The sequence below is a fragment of the Ovis aries genome, chromosome 3, assembly GCF_016772045.2.
Source record: "Ovis aries strain OAR_USU_Benz2616 breed Rambouillet chromosome 3, ARS-UI_Ramb_v3.0, whole genome shotgun sequence".
In the NCBI taxonomy this organism is placed as follows: Eukaryota; Metazoa; Chordata; class Mammalia; order Artiodactyla; family Bovidae; genus Ovis; species Ovis aries.
Genome location: NC_056056.1, coordinates 140,213,454 through 140,230,903, shown reverse-complemented (window position 1 = coordinate 140,230,903; position 17,450 = coordinate 140,213,454). Strand labels below are relative to the sequence as shown.

The following is a 17,450-nucleotide window of genomic DNA, read 5'->3' as shown; positions in this document are numbered from 1 at the left end:
TCTAAGCCTCAGCTCCCTTATCTGTGAAACTGGGAACTGACAGTAACACCTGCCTCAAAGGCTTGTCAGGACTCAGCATAAAACACTCTGAGCAGTTCCTGGCATAGAGTAGAAGCCACAAGAATTTTCTCATTATCCTCATTAAAGAATTGACACTTTGTATATTATAATAGCTAAAAAGAAAGAAATCAATGTAAAACACTTACATTTGAACCAAACTTCCTTCCAGCTTTGGAACAACTGAAAATTGTCACAGAACTATAAGGTTCTGGAGGTAAATAGAGTTGTGAGATTTTTTTTCTAGTGCAATTTTCTTGCTTCAAAGCATAGGGAATTCCAGCTCACAGTAGCTAAGTTACTTGCTGGACTACATAACCATTTAAAAAGAGAGACTAGCAGTCAGGGGTTTCATGTCAATGCACTGAAAATCACAAGTGCAGCTACTCAAACTCCATCTATGGTATCGTCACAGGGTCAGAGTTTCACATATACCAAAAATATATATCACCATAGAAATATTTTGTTCACCTTCTGTCATTTTAAAACCTGGCACTTGGCTCAAGATATACATACACAGAAAGACCACCCAGAAGGATTCAGTCTGGGCAATAAAGAGAAGAGGGTTTCCTGAATTAGGCTGACAAAAAGGAAGGCAACATATTAGATTCACTGTCCTACACAGAGTTGCTCTGATTCTAGGAAGGACACCTCTAATGGGTTTACACACAAAAGTAAGAATATTAATCCCTATAGCACAGCCTGGGTAGGCATTTCTGATGCCTGAGTAGTGGGATGGGTAGCAATGTACTTCTATCAGGTTTCTAAGTCTTTCTAAAGAAATAAACACAATCTGCAGGGTTAGTAGTCTTTCCAGAAATGCTTCCAAAGAAATGATGGATACAACAATGAGGACTATTGGGCAAACCCAATGAAGAGGGAAAGTGTTGTCAAGGGCAAAAACACAAGATCCCAGGAGAAGGGCATTTTGTACTAGCCTCAGCAGGCAAAGCACCACTGATACTCCTTTGAGGTTTGAGAGGGGAATGAGATTGGGTAGGAATTTTCCTGGCAAAAACAATGATTTCTATAATCTGCCATCTCATTCCAACTGAAATTAAGCCCTCTGTACATTTGCAGAAAGTCTTCTTCAACAGTTTGAGATGAATTTATTGTGAAAGAAAACTGTCCATTTTCTTTTCACTGAACTCAGGGGTAAAGTACACCCTATTTTCTCATCTTTAAACCACTGAAAACTTCTGTACTTCTTGAATATTTCTTTCAAACAAATTTGCAGTTACCTTTGGATATAGTTTATGTCCCACAGCAGTTCAAATACCAAAGTGGTGACTGGATGGATTAAACACCTCTTAGTATTTTCACCATTTAGCTGAGATTTAAAGTGACAAGTCAAGTGTCCAAAAATACAAGTGCTATTTTCAAATCTCTTATCCTCTTTACAAGTACTTATTTTTGTAGTTTTGATTAATAAAACGATTTTCTATTTTCTTAGCTGTACAAATGTTAGGTGCTTCTTCGAAAAAAACCATTCAAACAAACAATACAAAAGTATGCACTATAACTTAGTCAAGCTAGTAAAACATAAAAAGAAATAAGAACCATTTAAAAATATTTCCAATGTCTTCTGGGTATGAACAGAAACACACAAATGGAAAGTATGGCTGTGTCAACACTCACAGAAAAAGCAGGATTCCAGTGTTTGCCAGGGCGAAGGCGAGTCCTAAAATCCCACTGCCCATAATGGCATTGCTTAGGTTAAAAACAGACATGCCCAAGGAGGTTGTTCCTGGAATCTGAACAGAGACACAGTCACACTAAACAAAACAGTCCTCCAGAAAGATCATCACTCCAAAGCCTTTAAAGCACTATCAGGAACCAACAGGGAAATGAAACTCGAGGAATTCTTTCGTCATGATCTAGTTATTTTTTCAGATGGGTTTCAGGACAGAATACACAGGCCCCGAGGAATGTCTTGGTGAGTAAATAGCTACGCTTTTGGTACTATGCTGGATGAATTAAAAACATCTGTTGCAATTATTGTAATTTAAGAAATAAGCAAACTTTATTAAAATGACACTTACATAGTCATCACATTTCTTTTTTTCCAAGTGGCTGTTGGTGAGACTTCTTCTGCTTTCACGATCAGAAATAAACTTGCTGTAAAGAGAAGCATAATGATTTAATCTCATTATGATGACTTGGAGCTTAACATCATGACTGAATGATTTATTATTTACCAAAACATCATGCATGAAAAATTATCAATCAGTTATCTAAGAGTTTATAGTCCTATCCAGCTGCTCTCACTGACTTGTTTTTGTTTTTTTTTTTTTTGGTCAGGACTGTCCTTGTTGTTCAGTTGCTAAGTTGTGTCCCATTCTTTGTGACCCTACTAGGCTTCCCTGTCCTTCACTATCTCCTGGAGTTTGCTCAAACTCATACCCATTGAGTTGGTGATGCCATCTAACCATTTCATCCTCTGTTGTTCCCTTCTCCTCCTGCCCTCAATCTTTCCCAGCATCAGAGTCTTTTCCAATAAGTCAGCTCTTCACATCAGGTGGTGGCCAAAGTATTAGAGCTTCAGCTTCAGCATCAGTCCTTCCAATGAATATTCGGGCTTGATTTCCTTTAGGATTAACTGGCTTGATCTCTTTGCTGCCCAAGGGACACTCAAGAGTCTTTTCCAGCACTACAATTCAGAAGCATCAATTCTTCAGTGCTCAGCCTTCTTTATGGTCCAACTTTCACATCCGTATATGACTACTGGAAAAACCATAGCTTTGACATTAAGGTCTTAGTAAAGTGATGTCTCTGCTTTTTAATATGCTGTCTAGATTTGTCATAGATTTTCTTCCAAGGAGCAAGCGTCTTTTAATTTCACAGCTACTTTTAATTTTTGTCAGGATTAGTTGCTCACATTCTTGTTTTACCTAATAAACTAAAAGTGCTCCAAGGGCAGATACTTTGCCTCATTCCCTTTTACATCCCTCACTCTCAGTTCAGTTCAGTCGCTCAGTCATGTCCGACTCTTTACAACCCCATGAATCGCAGAACACCAAGCCTCCTGTCCATCACCAACTCCCAGAGTTCACTCAAACTCATGACCATCAAGTTGGTGATGCCATTCAGCCATCTCATCCTCTGTCGTCTCCTTCTCCTCCTGCCCCCAATCCCTCCCAGCATCAGAGTCTCTTCCAATGAGTCAACTCTTTGCATGAGGTGGCCAAAGTATTGGAATTTCAGCTTCAACATCAGTCCTTCCAACTAACACCCTTTTAGGATGGACTGGTTGGATCTCCTTGCAGTCCAAGGTACTCTCAAGAGTCTTCTCCAACAACACAGTTTAAAAGCATCAATTCTTCAGTGCTCAGCTTTCTTCACAGTCCAACTCTCACATCCATACATGACCACAGGAAAAACCATAGCCTTGACTAGACGGACCTTTGTTGGCAAAGCAATATCTCTGCTTTTTAATATGCTATCTAGGTTGGTCATAACTTTCTTTCCAAGGAGTAAGCGCCTTTTAATTTCATGGCTGCAGTCACTATCTGCAGTGATTTTGGAGCCAAAAAATAAAGTCTGACACTGTTTCAACTGTTTCCCATCTATTTCCCATGAAGTGATGGGACCAGATGCCATGATCTTCGTTTTCTGAATGTTGAGCTTTAAGCCAACTTTTTCACTCTCCTCTTTCACTTTCATCAAGAGGCTTTTTAGCTCCTCTTCACTTTCTGCCATAAGGGTGGTGTCATCTACATATCTGAGGTTATTGATATCTCTCCCGGCAATCTTGATTCCAGCTTGTGTTTCTTCCAGTCCAGCGTTTCTCATGATGTACTCTGCATATAAGTTAAATAAGCAGGATGACAAGATACAGCCTTGACGTACTCCTTTTCCTATTTGGAACCAGTCTGTTGTTCCATGTCCAGTTCTAACTGTTGCTTCCTGACCTGCATACAGATTTCTCAAGAGGCAGGTCAGGTGGTCTGGTATTCCCATCTCTTTCAGAATTTTCCACAGTTTCTTGTGATCCACACAGTCAAAAGGCTTTGGCATAGTCAATAAAGCAGAAATAGATGTTTTTCTGGAACTCTCTTGCTTTTTCCATGATCCAGCAGATGCTGGCAATTTGATCTCTGGTTCCTCTGCCTTTTCTAAAACCAGCTGGAACAGCAGGGAGTTCACGGTTCACATATTGCTACTTAGTACCAAACAGTGCAAACAGTAGATGCTCATCTTGAGAGGAAACAAAAGACAACTCTAAGTCAAAAAGAGCTATAGATTTTGAGTAATTTTAATACCAAAGAATTAAAACACTATATGCAATGCAAGTTAACTTTTATATAGATTTTTCTCTAATGGAACATTAGATAAGGTCAAAAATACTATAAGCCTGGCATTTAAAAAGGATACTGGAGACAGGACTCTTTATAAGCTCACATTCTTGGAGTACAAAGTTATTACACAGGAATTCTCTCCTCTCACCCCTGCAAAAATGGAAAATAACTCTTTCCCCATGAAACATTACTTTAGCACCTGCTTATATATGGGCAATGTGGGAGGCATGGAGTGTGTCATAAGTGATGTAGACACTAGCCCACAGGAGTTCAGTTCAGTTCAGTTCAGTCGCTCAGTCGTGTCCGACTCTTTGCGACCCCATGAATCACAGCACGCCAGGCTTCCCTGTCCATCACCATCTCCCGGAGTTCACTCAGACTCATATCCATCGAGTCCGTGATGCCATCCAGCCATCCCATCCTCGGTCGTCCCCTTCTCCAACTGTCCCCAATCCCTCCCAGCATCAAAGTCTTTTCCAGTGAGTCAACTCTTCGCATGAGGTGGCCAAAGTACTGGAGTTTCAGCTTCAGCATCATTCCCTCCAAAGAAATCCCAGGGTTGATCTCTTTCAGAATGGACTTAAGATGAGGAAATTATGATAGATGAGGAGGGGCATATGGTCCATGGTCAGGGGCAGAGCTAGGGCCTAAAGGGATTCAGACCTTGAGCTCAGTCCTTACTTGTCCTGAGGGCGTGAGTATGCTACCCCTGTGAAATGGGAATGACACTATTGCATTGTCTCACAGTGTTACTGGGACAGTTACATGAGAGCACATGTAAAATATCAGTACAGCTTCAGGCACAAAATGAAAGGAACACTTTCTGAATCTGGGGAAGATTCAGACAGGCTGAGTAGAGTCAAGTGTATACAAAACATACAGAAGGAGGCAATCAGAATGCTCTAAGAACAAGCAAATATATTATTTGGATTAACATTAGAACTTTATGGCCTAAATTTCTAATTTAAAAAATTTCCCATTAAGAAAAGAAGTGCTATTGACAAGGAAAAGTCCATCCATAAGTAAACTGCTACATATAATAGTAAAACAGGAATTCTTTTTGGCTTTTCTGGACATTTAATCATCTGGTTTTAGTAAGAACTAACCCATAAATTTTTCACTAATAAATATAAAGACACTTGAACTAGACTGCTTTAAAGAAGCATGTATTTTTGAACTCTACATTTTCAGATGCTTTTCTGAATGAAGCTGTATTTCATAGTAAACCATTTTTTAATGAAAGATATATATCATCAATGTTGGTTTTATTTATCTACCTTTTTCATCTTGAATCCATATTCTTCAGGTTTGCTTTTTCCACCTGGATAAACCCAAAGGCAGACAACATATGAACTATGAACTTCCCCTGAGGCCACCACCTGGTATGAGCAACACAATCTGTGGGTGATTTCCTTCAGCGTCTGCATTTGCCTAGGACCTTTCCAGTGACTGTCAGAAATGAAAAGGAAGTGAAGAAAACCTTGGTCTCCTGAAACACAGGAGGTGATGTTCCACTTAAGGAGCATTTCTTGTAGTCCTGTATGGATGTGAGACCATAAAGAAGGCTGAGTGACGAAGAATTGATGCTTTCAAATTGCGGTGCTGCAGAAGACCCTTGAGAGTCCCTTGGGCAGCAAGGAGATCAAACCAGTTCATTGGAGGGACTGATGCTGAAGCTGAAGCTCCAATACTTTGGTTACCTGATGCAAAGAGCCAACCCATTGGAAAAGACCCTGATACTGGGAAAGACTGAGGGCAGGAGAAGGGCGTGGCAGAGGAGGGGAATGATGGATGGCATCACTGACTCAATGGACGTGAGTTTGAGTCAACTCTGACAGTAAAGGACAGGGAAGCCTAGTGCGCTGCAGTCCATGGGTGACAAAGAGTTGGACACGACTTAATGACAACATAGCAACTGAACGACAATGACAGACCAAAACACCAGACTAGGAACATCAGACCTTGCAAAATGGAGATGAGATAAGGAAGCCAGACAAGGAAAAACCATTACTGGGTGGGATTAGCCAGAGGAATCTTAAAGGCTGAGGTCTGGGAAACAGCATGGCAGGGTATTAGCAAGAGAATGACATAATAAAGCCACTTCTCTGGAGACCCATCTGACAGTACTCTAACCCTGGCCCTTCTTTTACCCTTAACATTTTAAATCTTTCCACAGAACTGAGGTTTACAGATCTGGCTGGAGAGGGACAAGGGAGAGCAACCTTCCTTTTCATCCTGGCAGCCCAAGGAAACGGGGGTGCTGGACTTGCCAAAATGAAATGGACTCTTATTGAGTGCTGCTGTTAAATAAAAGACTGCATGTAATCAGATTAATTTTAACAACCAACTTAAGTCTGCCAAATCATTATCCAGAAGGTCCCGTTTGCCTTTCTTGTGGAGGGACTTTCTTTCCAAAGAGAATTTTCATTATTTTTAAATAAAGGGGAAAATCCCCAACATTTTCAAATCAACTAAACCAAACACCAATAAGCCTCCTGTTATGGCAGGTCTAAGCTCCTGGCCTGCCTGTGCACCCCAGACTTGGGGCAGAAAGCTGACAGAGAAAAATGGATCAAGGCACCAGGATGCAGGGGCATTCCACAGGGTCACAGGCTGCAACAGGAGCAAAGAAAGATGAAGCCCCTGCATGCCTGCTGGCTCCCTGCTGCAATGCTTCCACAGGAGGAAAATAATGCAAGGGACTTGCAGAGCTGTTGTGATGAGTAACCATGAAAAGCTTATTAAAACACATTGTGCCTCAAGTGCCTCTCAATTCTGTCTCTTTCCATCTACTTTATGCAGCCAAGCTTAATAGGTTTTCCCAAAAATCTTTACTAGCGCTCCTACTGAAAGTTTTCAGTACAAATTGCTTGGCCTGCAAATTCCGGGTACTGCTGAATTCCTCAGCAATCAATGCAAAGAAATAGAGGAAAACAACAGAATGGGAAAGACTGGAGATCTCCTCAAGAAAATCAGAGATACCAAGGGAACATTTCATGCAAAGATGGGCTTGATAAAGTACAGAAATGGTATGGACCTAACAGAAGCAGAAGATATTAAGAAAAGGTGGCAAGAATACACAGAAGAACTGTACGAAATAGATCTTCACGACCAAGATAATCATGATGGTGTGATCACTCACCTAGAGCCAGGCATCCTGGAATGTGAAGTCAAGTGGGCCTCAGAAAGCATCAGTATGAACAAAGCTAGTGGAGGTGATGGAATTCCAGTTGAGCTATTTCAAATCCTGAAAGATGATGCTGTGAAAGTGCTGCACTCAATATGCCAGCAAATTTGGAAAACTCAGCAGTGGCCACAGGACTGGAAAAGGTCAGTGTTCATTCCAATCCCAAAGAAAGGCAATGCCAAACAATGCTCAAACTACCACACAATTGCACTCATCTCACACGCTAGTAAAGTAATGCTCAAAATTCTCCAAGCCAGGCTTCAGAAATACGTGAACTGTGAACTTCCAGATGTTCAAGCTGGTTTTAGAAAAGGCAGAGGAACCAGAGATCAAATTGCCAACATCCACTGGATCATGGAAAAAGCAAGAGAGTTCCAGAAAAACATCTATTTCTGCTTTATTGACTATGCCAAAGCCTTGGATCACAAGCCTGTGTGGATCACAATAAACTGTGGAAAATACTTCAAGAGATGCGAATACCAGATCACATGACCTGCCTCTCGAGAAACCTATATGCAGGTCAGGAAGCAACCGTTAGAACTGGACATGGAACAACAGACTGGTTTCAAATAGGAAAAGGAGTACGTCAAGGCTGTATATTGTCACCCTGCTTAGTTAACTTCTATGCAGAGTACATCATGAGAAATGCTGGGCTGGAAGAAGCACAAGCTGGAATCAAGATTGCCGGGAGAAATATCAATAACCTCAGATATGTAGATGACACCACCCTGATGGCAAAAAGTGAAGAGGAACTCAAAAGCCTCTTGATGAAAGTGAAAGAAGAGAGTGAAAAAGTTGGCTTAAAGCTCAACATTCAGAAAATGAAGATCATGGCATCCGGTCCCATCACTTCATGGGAAATAGATGGGGAAACGGTGTCAGATTTTATTATTTGGGGCTCCAAAATCACTGCAGATGGTGACTGCAGCCAAGAAATTAAAAGACGCTTACTCCTTGGAAGAAAAGTTATGACCAACCTAGATAGCATATTGAAAAGCAGAGACATTACTTTGCCAACAAAGGTCTGTCTAGTCACAGCTATAGTTTTTCCTGTGGTCATGTATGGATGTGAGAGCTGGACTGTGAAGAAAGCTGAGCGCTGACGAATTGATGCTTTTGAACTGTGGTGTTGGAGAAGACTCCTGAGAGTCCCTTGGACTGCAAGGAGATCCAACCAGTCCATCCTAAAGGAGATCAGTCCTGGGATTTCTTTGGAAGGAATGATGCTAAAGCTGAAACCCCAGTACTTTGGCCACCTCAGGCGAAGAGCTGACTCACTGGAAGAGACTCTGATGCCGGGAGAGATTGGGGGCAGGAGGAGAAGAGGACGACAGAGGATGAGATGGCTGGATGGCATCACCGACTCGATGGTCATGAGTTTGAGTGAACTCTGGGAGTTGGTGATGGACAGGGAGGCCTGGTGTGCTGCAATTCATGGGGTCGGACACGATTGAGCGACTGAACTGAACTGAATCTTAGCTCCCCCTGCTCTTCCAAATGGTCTTCCCAAGAGGCGGTGAGGACGGAGATAAGACCAGGGCATTCGGAGAAAAGCAGTACCACTAGGAACGCACTCTCCCCTCACGAGACCCTCCTTCCTCCTCTAAGCCAGTGTTCTCCTGCCTGGTGCACGACCCTCATCCTCCGTGTGTGCTGGATACTCTCAATTGAACGGATTCTTCTGACTCTGACCATTTACGATTTTTCTGTGGCACCAACTGTGGCATAGGCACTAATCTCGAAGTCAGAGTGGTGGCGTCATGTATCACTCCTTCTAAGTACCTGCCCCTCTCATTAGCAACTCCGAGGAACCCTCCATAAATCTAAGGTTCCTCTTCTATTGAGGAACCAGACTGGCTTAGGCTATAGGGAAATCTTGCTCGGTAAGAATGAAGTACTCAAAGAAAGCCTCTGTATTTTCTTTATGGTGTTTCCACATTTTTTTCTCTTTTGTTTTTCAATCTTTGCTTTGTATTGCTGCAAACTTAAACACACACACATACAACAAAAACAATCTTTTTTTTGTGATGGAAAAGTCTGCTTACAATAACTAGGTCAGCGGCTTATCACAAGTTTCTGTTATTTTACCATTTTAAAACTGCAATTGCCTGTTAAAAAAGCACTGACCTCTGGCAAAGACCTCGTTATTGACTTAAAAATGGGCTATTGGAGAAGGTGTCTTTGACATGTGGTCTCAGGATGATAAGAGTACTGTTAAGAAAGAGTTTTTGCTGGGTTGGTCTGTACCCATAAATCAGAATTCGATCAACTCTTAGGTAGGCAACTGTTCTGTGAACAAAACGAAACAAAAATCTACAGTGGCTGTCATGCTGACCTTCAACAGACAAAGCCTTAAAAAAGGATGTAGGCATTATACTGAGGTATGTGAAGGAGGCAAGCAATATAGAGCAGTTATTTAAAACCAAAAATAAACCAACAACAACAATCCAATTAAGGATGGGTTGTACAATGGGAAAATAATCTTCCTGTTTTAATCTCCACCAGTCAGGTTCTTACTAGATTATAGGGTTTCACTGGAGGATTTATAACACAAAAGAGATGAATAGCTGAACTTAAATAACCTTTCCTAGCTCCTCCCCTATAAACACTACATTCTATATGAAGGAAAGAGAAAAGGAGGAAAAAGCATGTATGAAAGAGACTGGAAAACATGAAAGAATTAAAGAAACAGTAGGTATTTAAAGAGAATGAGAGGTGAACAAAGCCTTATTCGGTGGATAAACTCGACAGAAAATAGGAGAAAACAGACTTCTGTTGAAGCAGAAGTGATTAAAGCGAGGGAAGAATTTTCCAACATGAAAACTGAATATAAGAAAAAGTTATAGCCTCTTCTACCCAAAGGTACAGAAAGACATTAGAAGAAAAGAAGTGATAACTTTTCAAGACTCCTCCCAACAATCCAAACGTAGTTCATCAACTCTGAAAGATAAGGGACCAAGAGAAAAAAGGCTGATGCAAGTGTGTAGTGGCAAGAGTTTCTCATTAAGGAAAACCTTAAGGAGAGACTCTCAAATTTTGTTACAATCTTCCTGGGTCATAACAACAATAACTATACATGGAGATGAGAAGAACAGTATATAAATATTAAAATATGTGAATATTTGCCTGGATAGAGTTAGTTTCATCTATGACTATTTCAACAACTTTAGGATTACGATAACCAACAATCACCCCAAACCTAAAATAGTTTTGTTAGTCCGTGGGTGGAGAAGAAAGATGTGCTTGCCAAAGAAAGAGGTCTGTAATTTTGTTAGAGACTTTCCCACATCTTGCCAGACCCTGTGCCAAGTACTTTAAATGAGTTTTCTCATCTCTTTTCATAATAATTAGCTCCGTTTTATGGAAATTAAGTAACTTGACTAAAGTTACATTACTAATAACTAACCCATTGAGCCAGGATTTGAACTTAAGCTGGCTGATAGTACAGCTTGAGTCCTTAACCTACAAACAGCATTGCATTTAATATTCCCGAGCAATCCCAGGAGATCAGGTATTATTTTCATGCTTGTGGTACAGAGATGGAACTAAGGCTCAAAGCACAAGATCACACAAGACCTATGGATAGAGCTAGCATTCAATACAAGTTGAAATCCAAACCATGTACTTAACAGCTCTCTCTGTCTGTCTCTGTCACTTTCATTTAACAAATGCTTTGAGATGTTTGCCCTGTACCAGGCACCATTATAGTATCATAACAAGGTATAAGAGATATAAAGATGGTTAAGATGGTGCCTCCTCTCCAGAAGATCACATCTGAGGAGTGTCTAGAGCTTCTCACCCAAAATGAGGTCCACGGACCAGTTGTAAAGGCATCACCTGGGAGCTTGCAGGAAGTCAGAATTTCAAGCCCAGTTCCAGAGCTACTGAGTCAGAATTTGGAGGTTAACAAGTTCTCCAGGTGTTTCAAATGCACATTAAAATGTCAGCAATACTGGCCCAGTGGACATTTCAAAAGGTTTTGCTGTTTCAGGGGTAGATTTCTATGACTGCAGGGCTTCTGCTGTCTGGCTCAGACAGTAAAGAACTCTCCTGTAAGGCAGAGAACCCAGGTTCCATTCCTGAGTAGGGAAGATCCCCTGGAGAAGGGAATGGGTACCCACTCCAGGACTCTTGTCTGAAGAATTCCATGGACAGTGGAGCCTGGAAGGCTACAGTCCATGGGATCACAAGAGAGTCGGGCACGATTTCTATGACTACAACTCCAAAAATTAGGGCATGAAATAAAACAACTGAACTGGAAGAAGGGCAGGAGTCCTAATACCCAAAGGGCTCTACTCTATTTTTAACTAAACTTTAAAAAATGCTTCTTAAAGTATCCTAGGGGGAGAAGTTTCCAGGCAAGGCTATCAGCTGGATGCCAGGTAATCAGGGGTCAACATTTGCTTTCAACATTTTCTCTAGCTTCCTTACAAAGATGCATCGTTACCTAGAAGTTCACTGTTTTGGGAGAGGATTCTCTTAGATTCATATAATCAGGCCTACCTTCTTCCCACCAATGTGAAAAAGCTACCAGAAGAGTCAGAGGTACTCAGGTGTAGCTTTACAGAAATCATGGGGGTGGGGGCTCTTTTCTGATGTTTACTTACCTTTTGGGCTTCATGCTATAATATGTTATTTTTAATTTTTATTGGTCTACAGCCAAAAGTGAAGCAAGATTCATAAACCATGTCAACCAAAGAGGGGAGATAAATAAATGCATCACACTGCATCTGTAACAGTGGAATCAAATTCCAAAAACTACAAGGCTATACAGCCCATGCCTGGTAGGCAAGTGGGCTCTCTTGGCAGGCACCCAAAGGAGTGAGAAGCGGTGCCTTCTCTTATTGCAAGGGGTTATCGCATCCAAAACAATACTTTTTCGTAGTAAAACCCTTAAAGATCAAGTTCAGAGCCTGAACTGAATATTATAAAAGACTCTCATTTTAAGGTCCTCAAGGCTTACACTGATTTGGGAATGAAGCTGTTACAAACCCAAAATTTGCTACTTGTGAAACAGCTGATGGATGTCCCATCCATTGTTCACTGGAAATCAGTAGTGACTACAGAACACCCCAGGAACCCAGAGCAGAAAACAGCACTAGTAGAGTTTAGCCGGGTTTAAACTGAGAGTAGGAACTATCCTGTTCATTTATGCCAGAGCATTTTAATCAGAGGCAGCAGAAAAGGGTAGAAAGACAGATTTCTGACAGACCTGTATGAGCCTTTGAGCAAGTTATTTTATTTCTCTGAGCTTCCACATTCTTATTGGTATACCGAATTTTTTAATTTTCTTATTTGCAAAAGAATACATTGCATGATATTGTAAGGGTTGTTCTAAGGATATGTGTAATATATAATGAAAACTGGCACTCAAGAAATGGCAGTTATTCTTAATAATTACGCAGAAAAGGTGAAAGAGGCAAACTTGGGTCCAACAATAAGAAATATCACCGCACAGTAAATGATACTTGGATGGTAGTGAGGAAGTATTTGGGTTAGAGACTTAATCTCTGAGAACATTTAAGGAAGAGAATAAGGAGGAGAGGGGGCTGAAACTTCTGAGTGTATGTAAATGAGGGCAGCCCAATCCTGCTCCTGACTTTCAATTACGCATTGTATCAGAATGCAGGATTGCTGCAGAGAGGTCTGGTTAGCCGACAAAATTTCATCCTCCTCCTTCCCAATTTCCTTTTGATCCTGCCCTCCCAAGTGCAGCATGGTCTATGTTCTAATAAGCAGTCCCCACATATTTCACTTTTCTCCCAGCCTTTTAGGAGGCCTCAACTCCAAACAAACCACACACAAACTCCCAAGCTGAAAAGCTTTCCGATAGGGATCCACATGAGCTGGCTGCAACGTGGATGAACCTAGAGATAATCACACTAAGCGAAGTAAGTCAGGCAGAGAAAGATAAATTCCATAAGCTATCACTTATGTGTGGAATCTAAAAATACGACACAAGTGAACTTATCTATGAGATGCAAACAGACTCACAGACACAGAGAACAGACTTGTGGCTGTCGGTGGGAAGGGGGCGGGGGAGAGAAGGACAGGGAGCTCGGGGTGAGCAAGCGCAAACTACTATACACAGAATGGATAAACAACAAGGTCCTGCTGTATAGCATAGGGAATTATCAATATATTCAATTTCAATACATTCAATTTATCCTATGAGAAACCATACTAGAAGACAGTATGAGAAAGAGTGTATATACATGTAAAACTGAATCACTCTGTCATACACCAGAAACTAACACAATATATAAATCAACTACACTTCAATAAATTAGAAAAAATAAAATCAGGTCAGATAATGCCCCGAATCATTAAAATATATATACGTATACATATTTATGTTTAGTCCTACTCTTGTAACTTAAGAAACACAGGACCCAAGGGTTGGAAGGACTTGTGGTCACAGCTGAGGGTGAGAGCTGCCAGGCCAGCATTCTTCCTATCTGCCCCCACCTCCCCTCACTCACAGTATCTCTTTATTTCTCTCTGTTTCATGTACTATTTCTCTAGTTTCTCATAGAGGCATTGAGCTCTATGTTATTATTACTTAAAATCTATGTTACAAATGACGCTTGTAATGACCTATTTGTCATTTTAACATGGGAACGTTGGCAAACGAGACTTTGACCATTTCTTGATTAAAATGTGGGCGAAGCCAGATGACTGTAGTACACATTCAGATGGCATGCAGCTAAATTCCAACAGTTGGTCTAATTCATAAGCATAAAGCTTTTGAAAAGTTAGGGCTGGCTGGGGTCCAATGTATTTATACATTTTTATTAGACTCAATTGAAAGATTCGAAAGGATGAATAAAATTCCTTTCCTATTTGCTTCATCTGCTATTGCAGACTATGCCCAACAGATGTCACATATGAAATTCAAATTACATCTTCAAATAGAGCGTAACTTTAGTAATGAATAATTCAAGAGAATAACTGAAAAACCAGAATAATATTTTAGAGACATTTCTTTCATTGGAGAGAAAGCGTTAATGGAAAAACACTCACCTGTTTATCTGACCATTTTCTACTTCAGTGAAATCATTGGAATCATTGCTAATGTTATCGTCTTCGGGCACTGTCATGTTCTGCAACTCAGTTAGTTCGAGTCCACTTTTGAAATGCATCATGTTTAGGAACTACCTGTCGTCAAAAAATGGGTTCAAATTCTCTTTTTCTGAGAGTATTTACAACTGGACAGCAGCAAAAATATAAGGCTGACACCCCTAAAATACAACACAAGGAAAAATAATTAAGCATAAAAATACCACTGATTAAAAAGAAACTATTATACACAAACAATTACTTTACTAATAAAATAACTTTTACATTTTGTTATTCAATGTATTAAAGCAATCTTGGCACATCAAATTATAGAGACTGTAAATTTTATGTTTTTCATAAATCTCCCTATATTTTTAACTATAAAAGGAGTCATGTCCCATAATCTTTCTGTTCACGTTTATAGAAATACCATGTCATCTTTAGGCAATAGAGATGCCCTTTTATGAAGCAGTAAGTTTAAAAGGAAAGCGATTCAGTTGTTTTAATGCGTCAGACCACAGGGCACACACATACCTGGGTACAGATTGAACAGACACAAAAGCACCTTTGATTTAGCAATCCCGGTTTAATAAAAATGCAAATCCTCAATAAATGGCATCATGCAGGATCAACCACCCAACTTGGAGGTCAAGCAGCAAAGGACAAATCTGTGTTTTGAAATTTAGTTAACAGTTTATCCATCAACTGCAAGAGATTAAATCAATCTCTTCAATGAAATCACTCCATGTCAGGGAATTAGGGAATTAAAAACTCATACCCTGGGGATTTAGGTTAATCCACCTGAAACTATATTTCCTCACAGAAATGAAAGACTTGCCGAGTTCACATTTTCCCCGACATGGATGACTGTGACTTAAATTTCAAAGGGGTCACCATTAATATAAGACTTTCAGGCTCCCCAGGTGGCTCAGTGGTAAAGAATCCACCTGCCAACGCAGAAGACGCAGAGGATGAGAGTTCCACGCCTCAGTTGGGAAGATCCCCTGGAGGAGGAAACGGCAGCTCACTCCAGTATTCTTGCCTGGGCAATTCCACGGACAGAGGAGCCTGGCAGGCTATAGTCCATAGGGTCGCAAAGAGTCAGACACAAGTCAGGCTTAGCAACTGAGCACTGTCACTACAGAGTTTCAGACACACAGCATCACAAATCAAAAAGCAGGTGGCCACAGAGGTGTGATACTGTGATTTATCATACAGTGAAAGTCACTCAGTCATGTCTGACTCGATAGTCCACGGGGTCACAGTCAGACATGACTGAGTGACTTTCACTTTCCCTTCTCCAAGGGATCTTCCCAACCCAGGGACTGAACTCAGGTCTCCCACACTGCAGGCAGATTCTTCACCAGCTGAGCCACAAGGGAAGCCCAAGAATACTGGAGTGGGTAGCCTATCCCTTCGCCAGCGGATCTTCCCAACCCAGGAATCGAACCAGGGTCTCCTGCACTGCAGATGGATCCTTTACCAACTGAGCTATGCGGGAAGCTCCGATTTGTTAGAAAGAATACATATTTGATCTTTGTTCTTACTTCTGGCTCACAGCTCACCAAACCCTTAGAGCTCAGATAGTTAAGAATCTGCCTGTAATGAGGGAGACCAGGTTTGATCCCTGGGTCGGGAAGATCTCCTGGAGAAGTGAATGGCAACCCACTCCAGTATTCTTGCCTGGAGAATTCCATGGACAGAGGAGCCTGGCCGGCTACACCCCATGCGGTGGCAAAGAGTCGGCCATGACTGAGCAACTTACACACACTGTAACAGTGATAAATGTCTTTTGTTATGTTAATGAGACAACTCTGGGAAAGCACCTAAGGATGGGGGCTGGTTGCCAGTGGAGTCAAACATTTGATTAGAGGACTGGAATTTTCAGTCCCATCCATGAATTCAGGGGAGAGGAGAGAACTTGAATCAATCACTCATGGCCAATGAGTTCATCAATGATGCCTATGTAATGAAGCCGCAAAAAAAAATCAATAAAGGAGGTTCAAAGAGTACCCATACTAGGGACCCAGAACTCCCCCACGCCCTGGACCCCACACTCCACAAGGACAGAAGCTCTTTTGTTGAGGACCTCGCCACTGTACCTCTACCTTTGGCAGTTGGTCTGTATCCTTTCGGGCTTCCCTGGTGGCTCAGCGGGTAAAGAATCTGCCTGCAATGTGGGAGACCTGGGTTCGATCCCTGGGTTGGGAAGATCCCCTGGAGAAGGGAAAGGTTACCCACTCCAGTATTCTGGCCTGGAGAATTCCATGGACTGTATAGCTCATGGGTCCCAAAGAGTCAGACACCATTGAGTGACTTTCACTTTCACTTCATTTGTATCCTTTGATATCCTTTGTAATAAATGGGTAACGAAGTGAGTAAACAGGCTTTCCTGAGTTCTGTGAGCTGTTCTGGAAGATGTTCTGGAACCCAACGAGATGTTCCAGCTGTTCTGGAACCCAACGAGAAGGTCATGAAAACCTCTGACTTATGGCCAGTCAGTCAGCAGCACAGGTGACAACCTGGACTTGTGATGGCGTCTGAAGTGGAGGGCAGTCTCATGGGATGAAGACCTTGACCTGCAGAATCTCCTTCTATCTACTGGTAGATAATGTCAGAATTGGGTCGACAACTGTTGGTATGGGGAAGCCTACACCACGCACATCCACGCATATGCACATGTTGGCACTGGGTCCAGGAATCCTTTTAAGAAGGAAATGCAACTGTCAAAGTCAGGCCTGTAAAGGTATGGGAGCCTGGGGACCAAGGGATGAAGCAGAATGTCATGAATTGTTTTTTTTCACCTCCAATGGTAAACCCCCTTGGATGATGTTTTGATATTTTGTCTG

General features: G+C 41.4%; 1 protein-coding gene across 14 annotated transcripts in view; it reads right to left on the bottom strand.

Annotated features, from left to right (window-relative positions):
- Positions 1-17,450, bottom strand: part of SLC38A1 (solute carrier family 38 member 1) — a 77,099-nt gene that overhangs the window by 42,749 nt on the left and 16,900 nt on the right. For 8 of the 14 annotated variants that reach the window (XM_027967425.3, XM_060412701.1, XM_060412700.1 and 5 more), the window contains 3 exons: positions 14,566-14,783; positions 2,100-2,175; positions 1,696-1,811 (listed from right to left, as the gene is read on the bottom strand). In XM_027967425.3, coding sequence (XP_027823226.1) covers positions 1,696-1,811; positions 2,100-2,175; positions 14,566-14,687 — 314 coding nt within the window. In that variant the 5' untranslated portion in view covers positions 14,688-14,783. The remainder of the gene's footprint in view (positions 1-1,695; positions 1,812-2,099; positions 2,176-14,565; positions 14,784-17,450) is intronic. The other 6 variants (XM_060412702.1, XM_042246826.2, XM_060412703.1 and 3 more) reach the window with 3 other exon arrangements.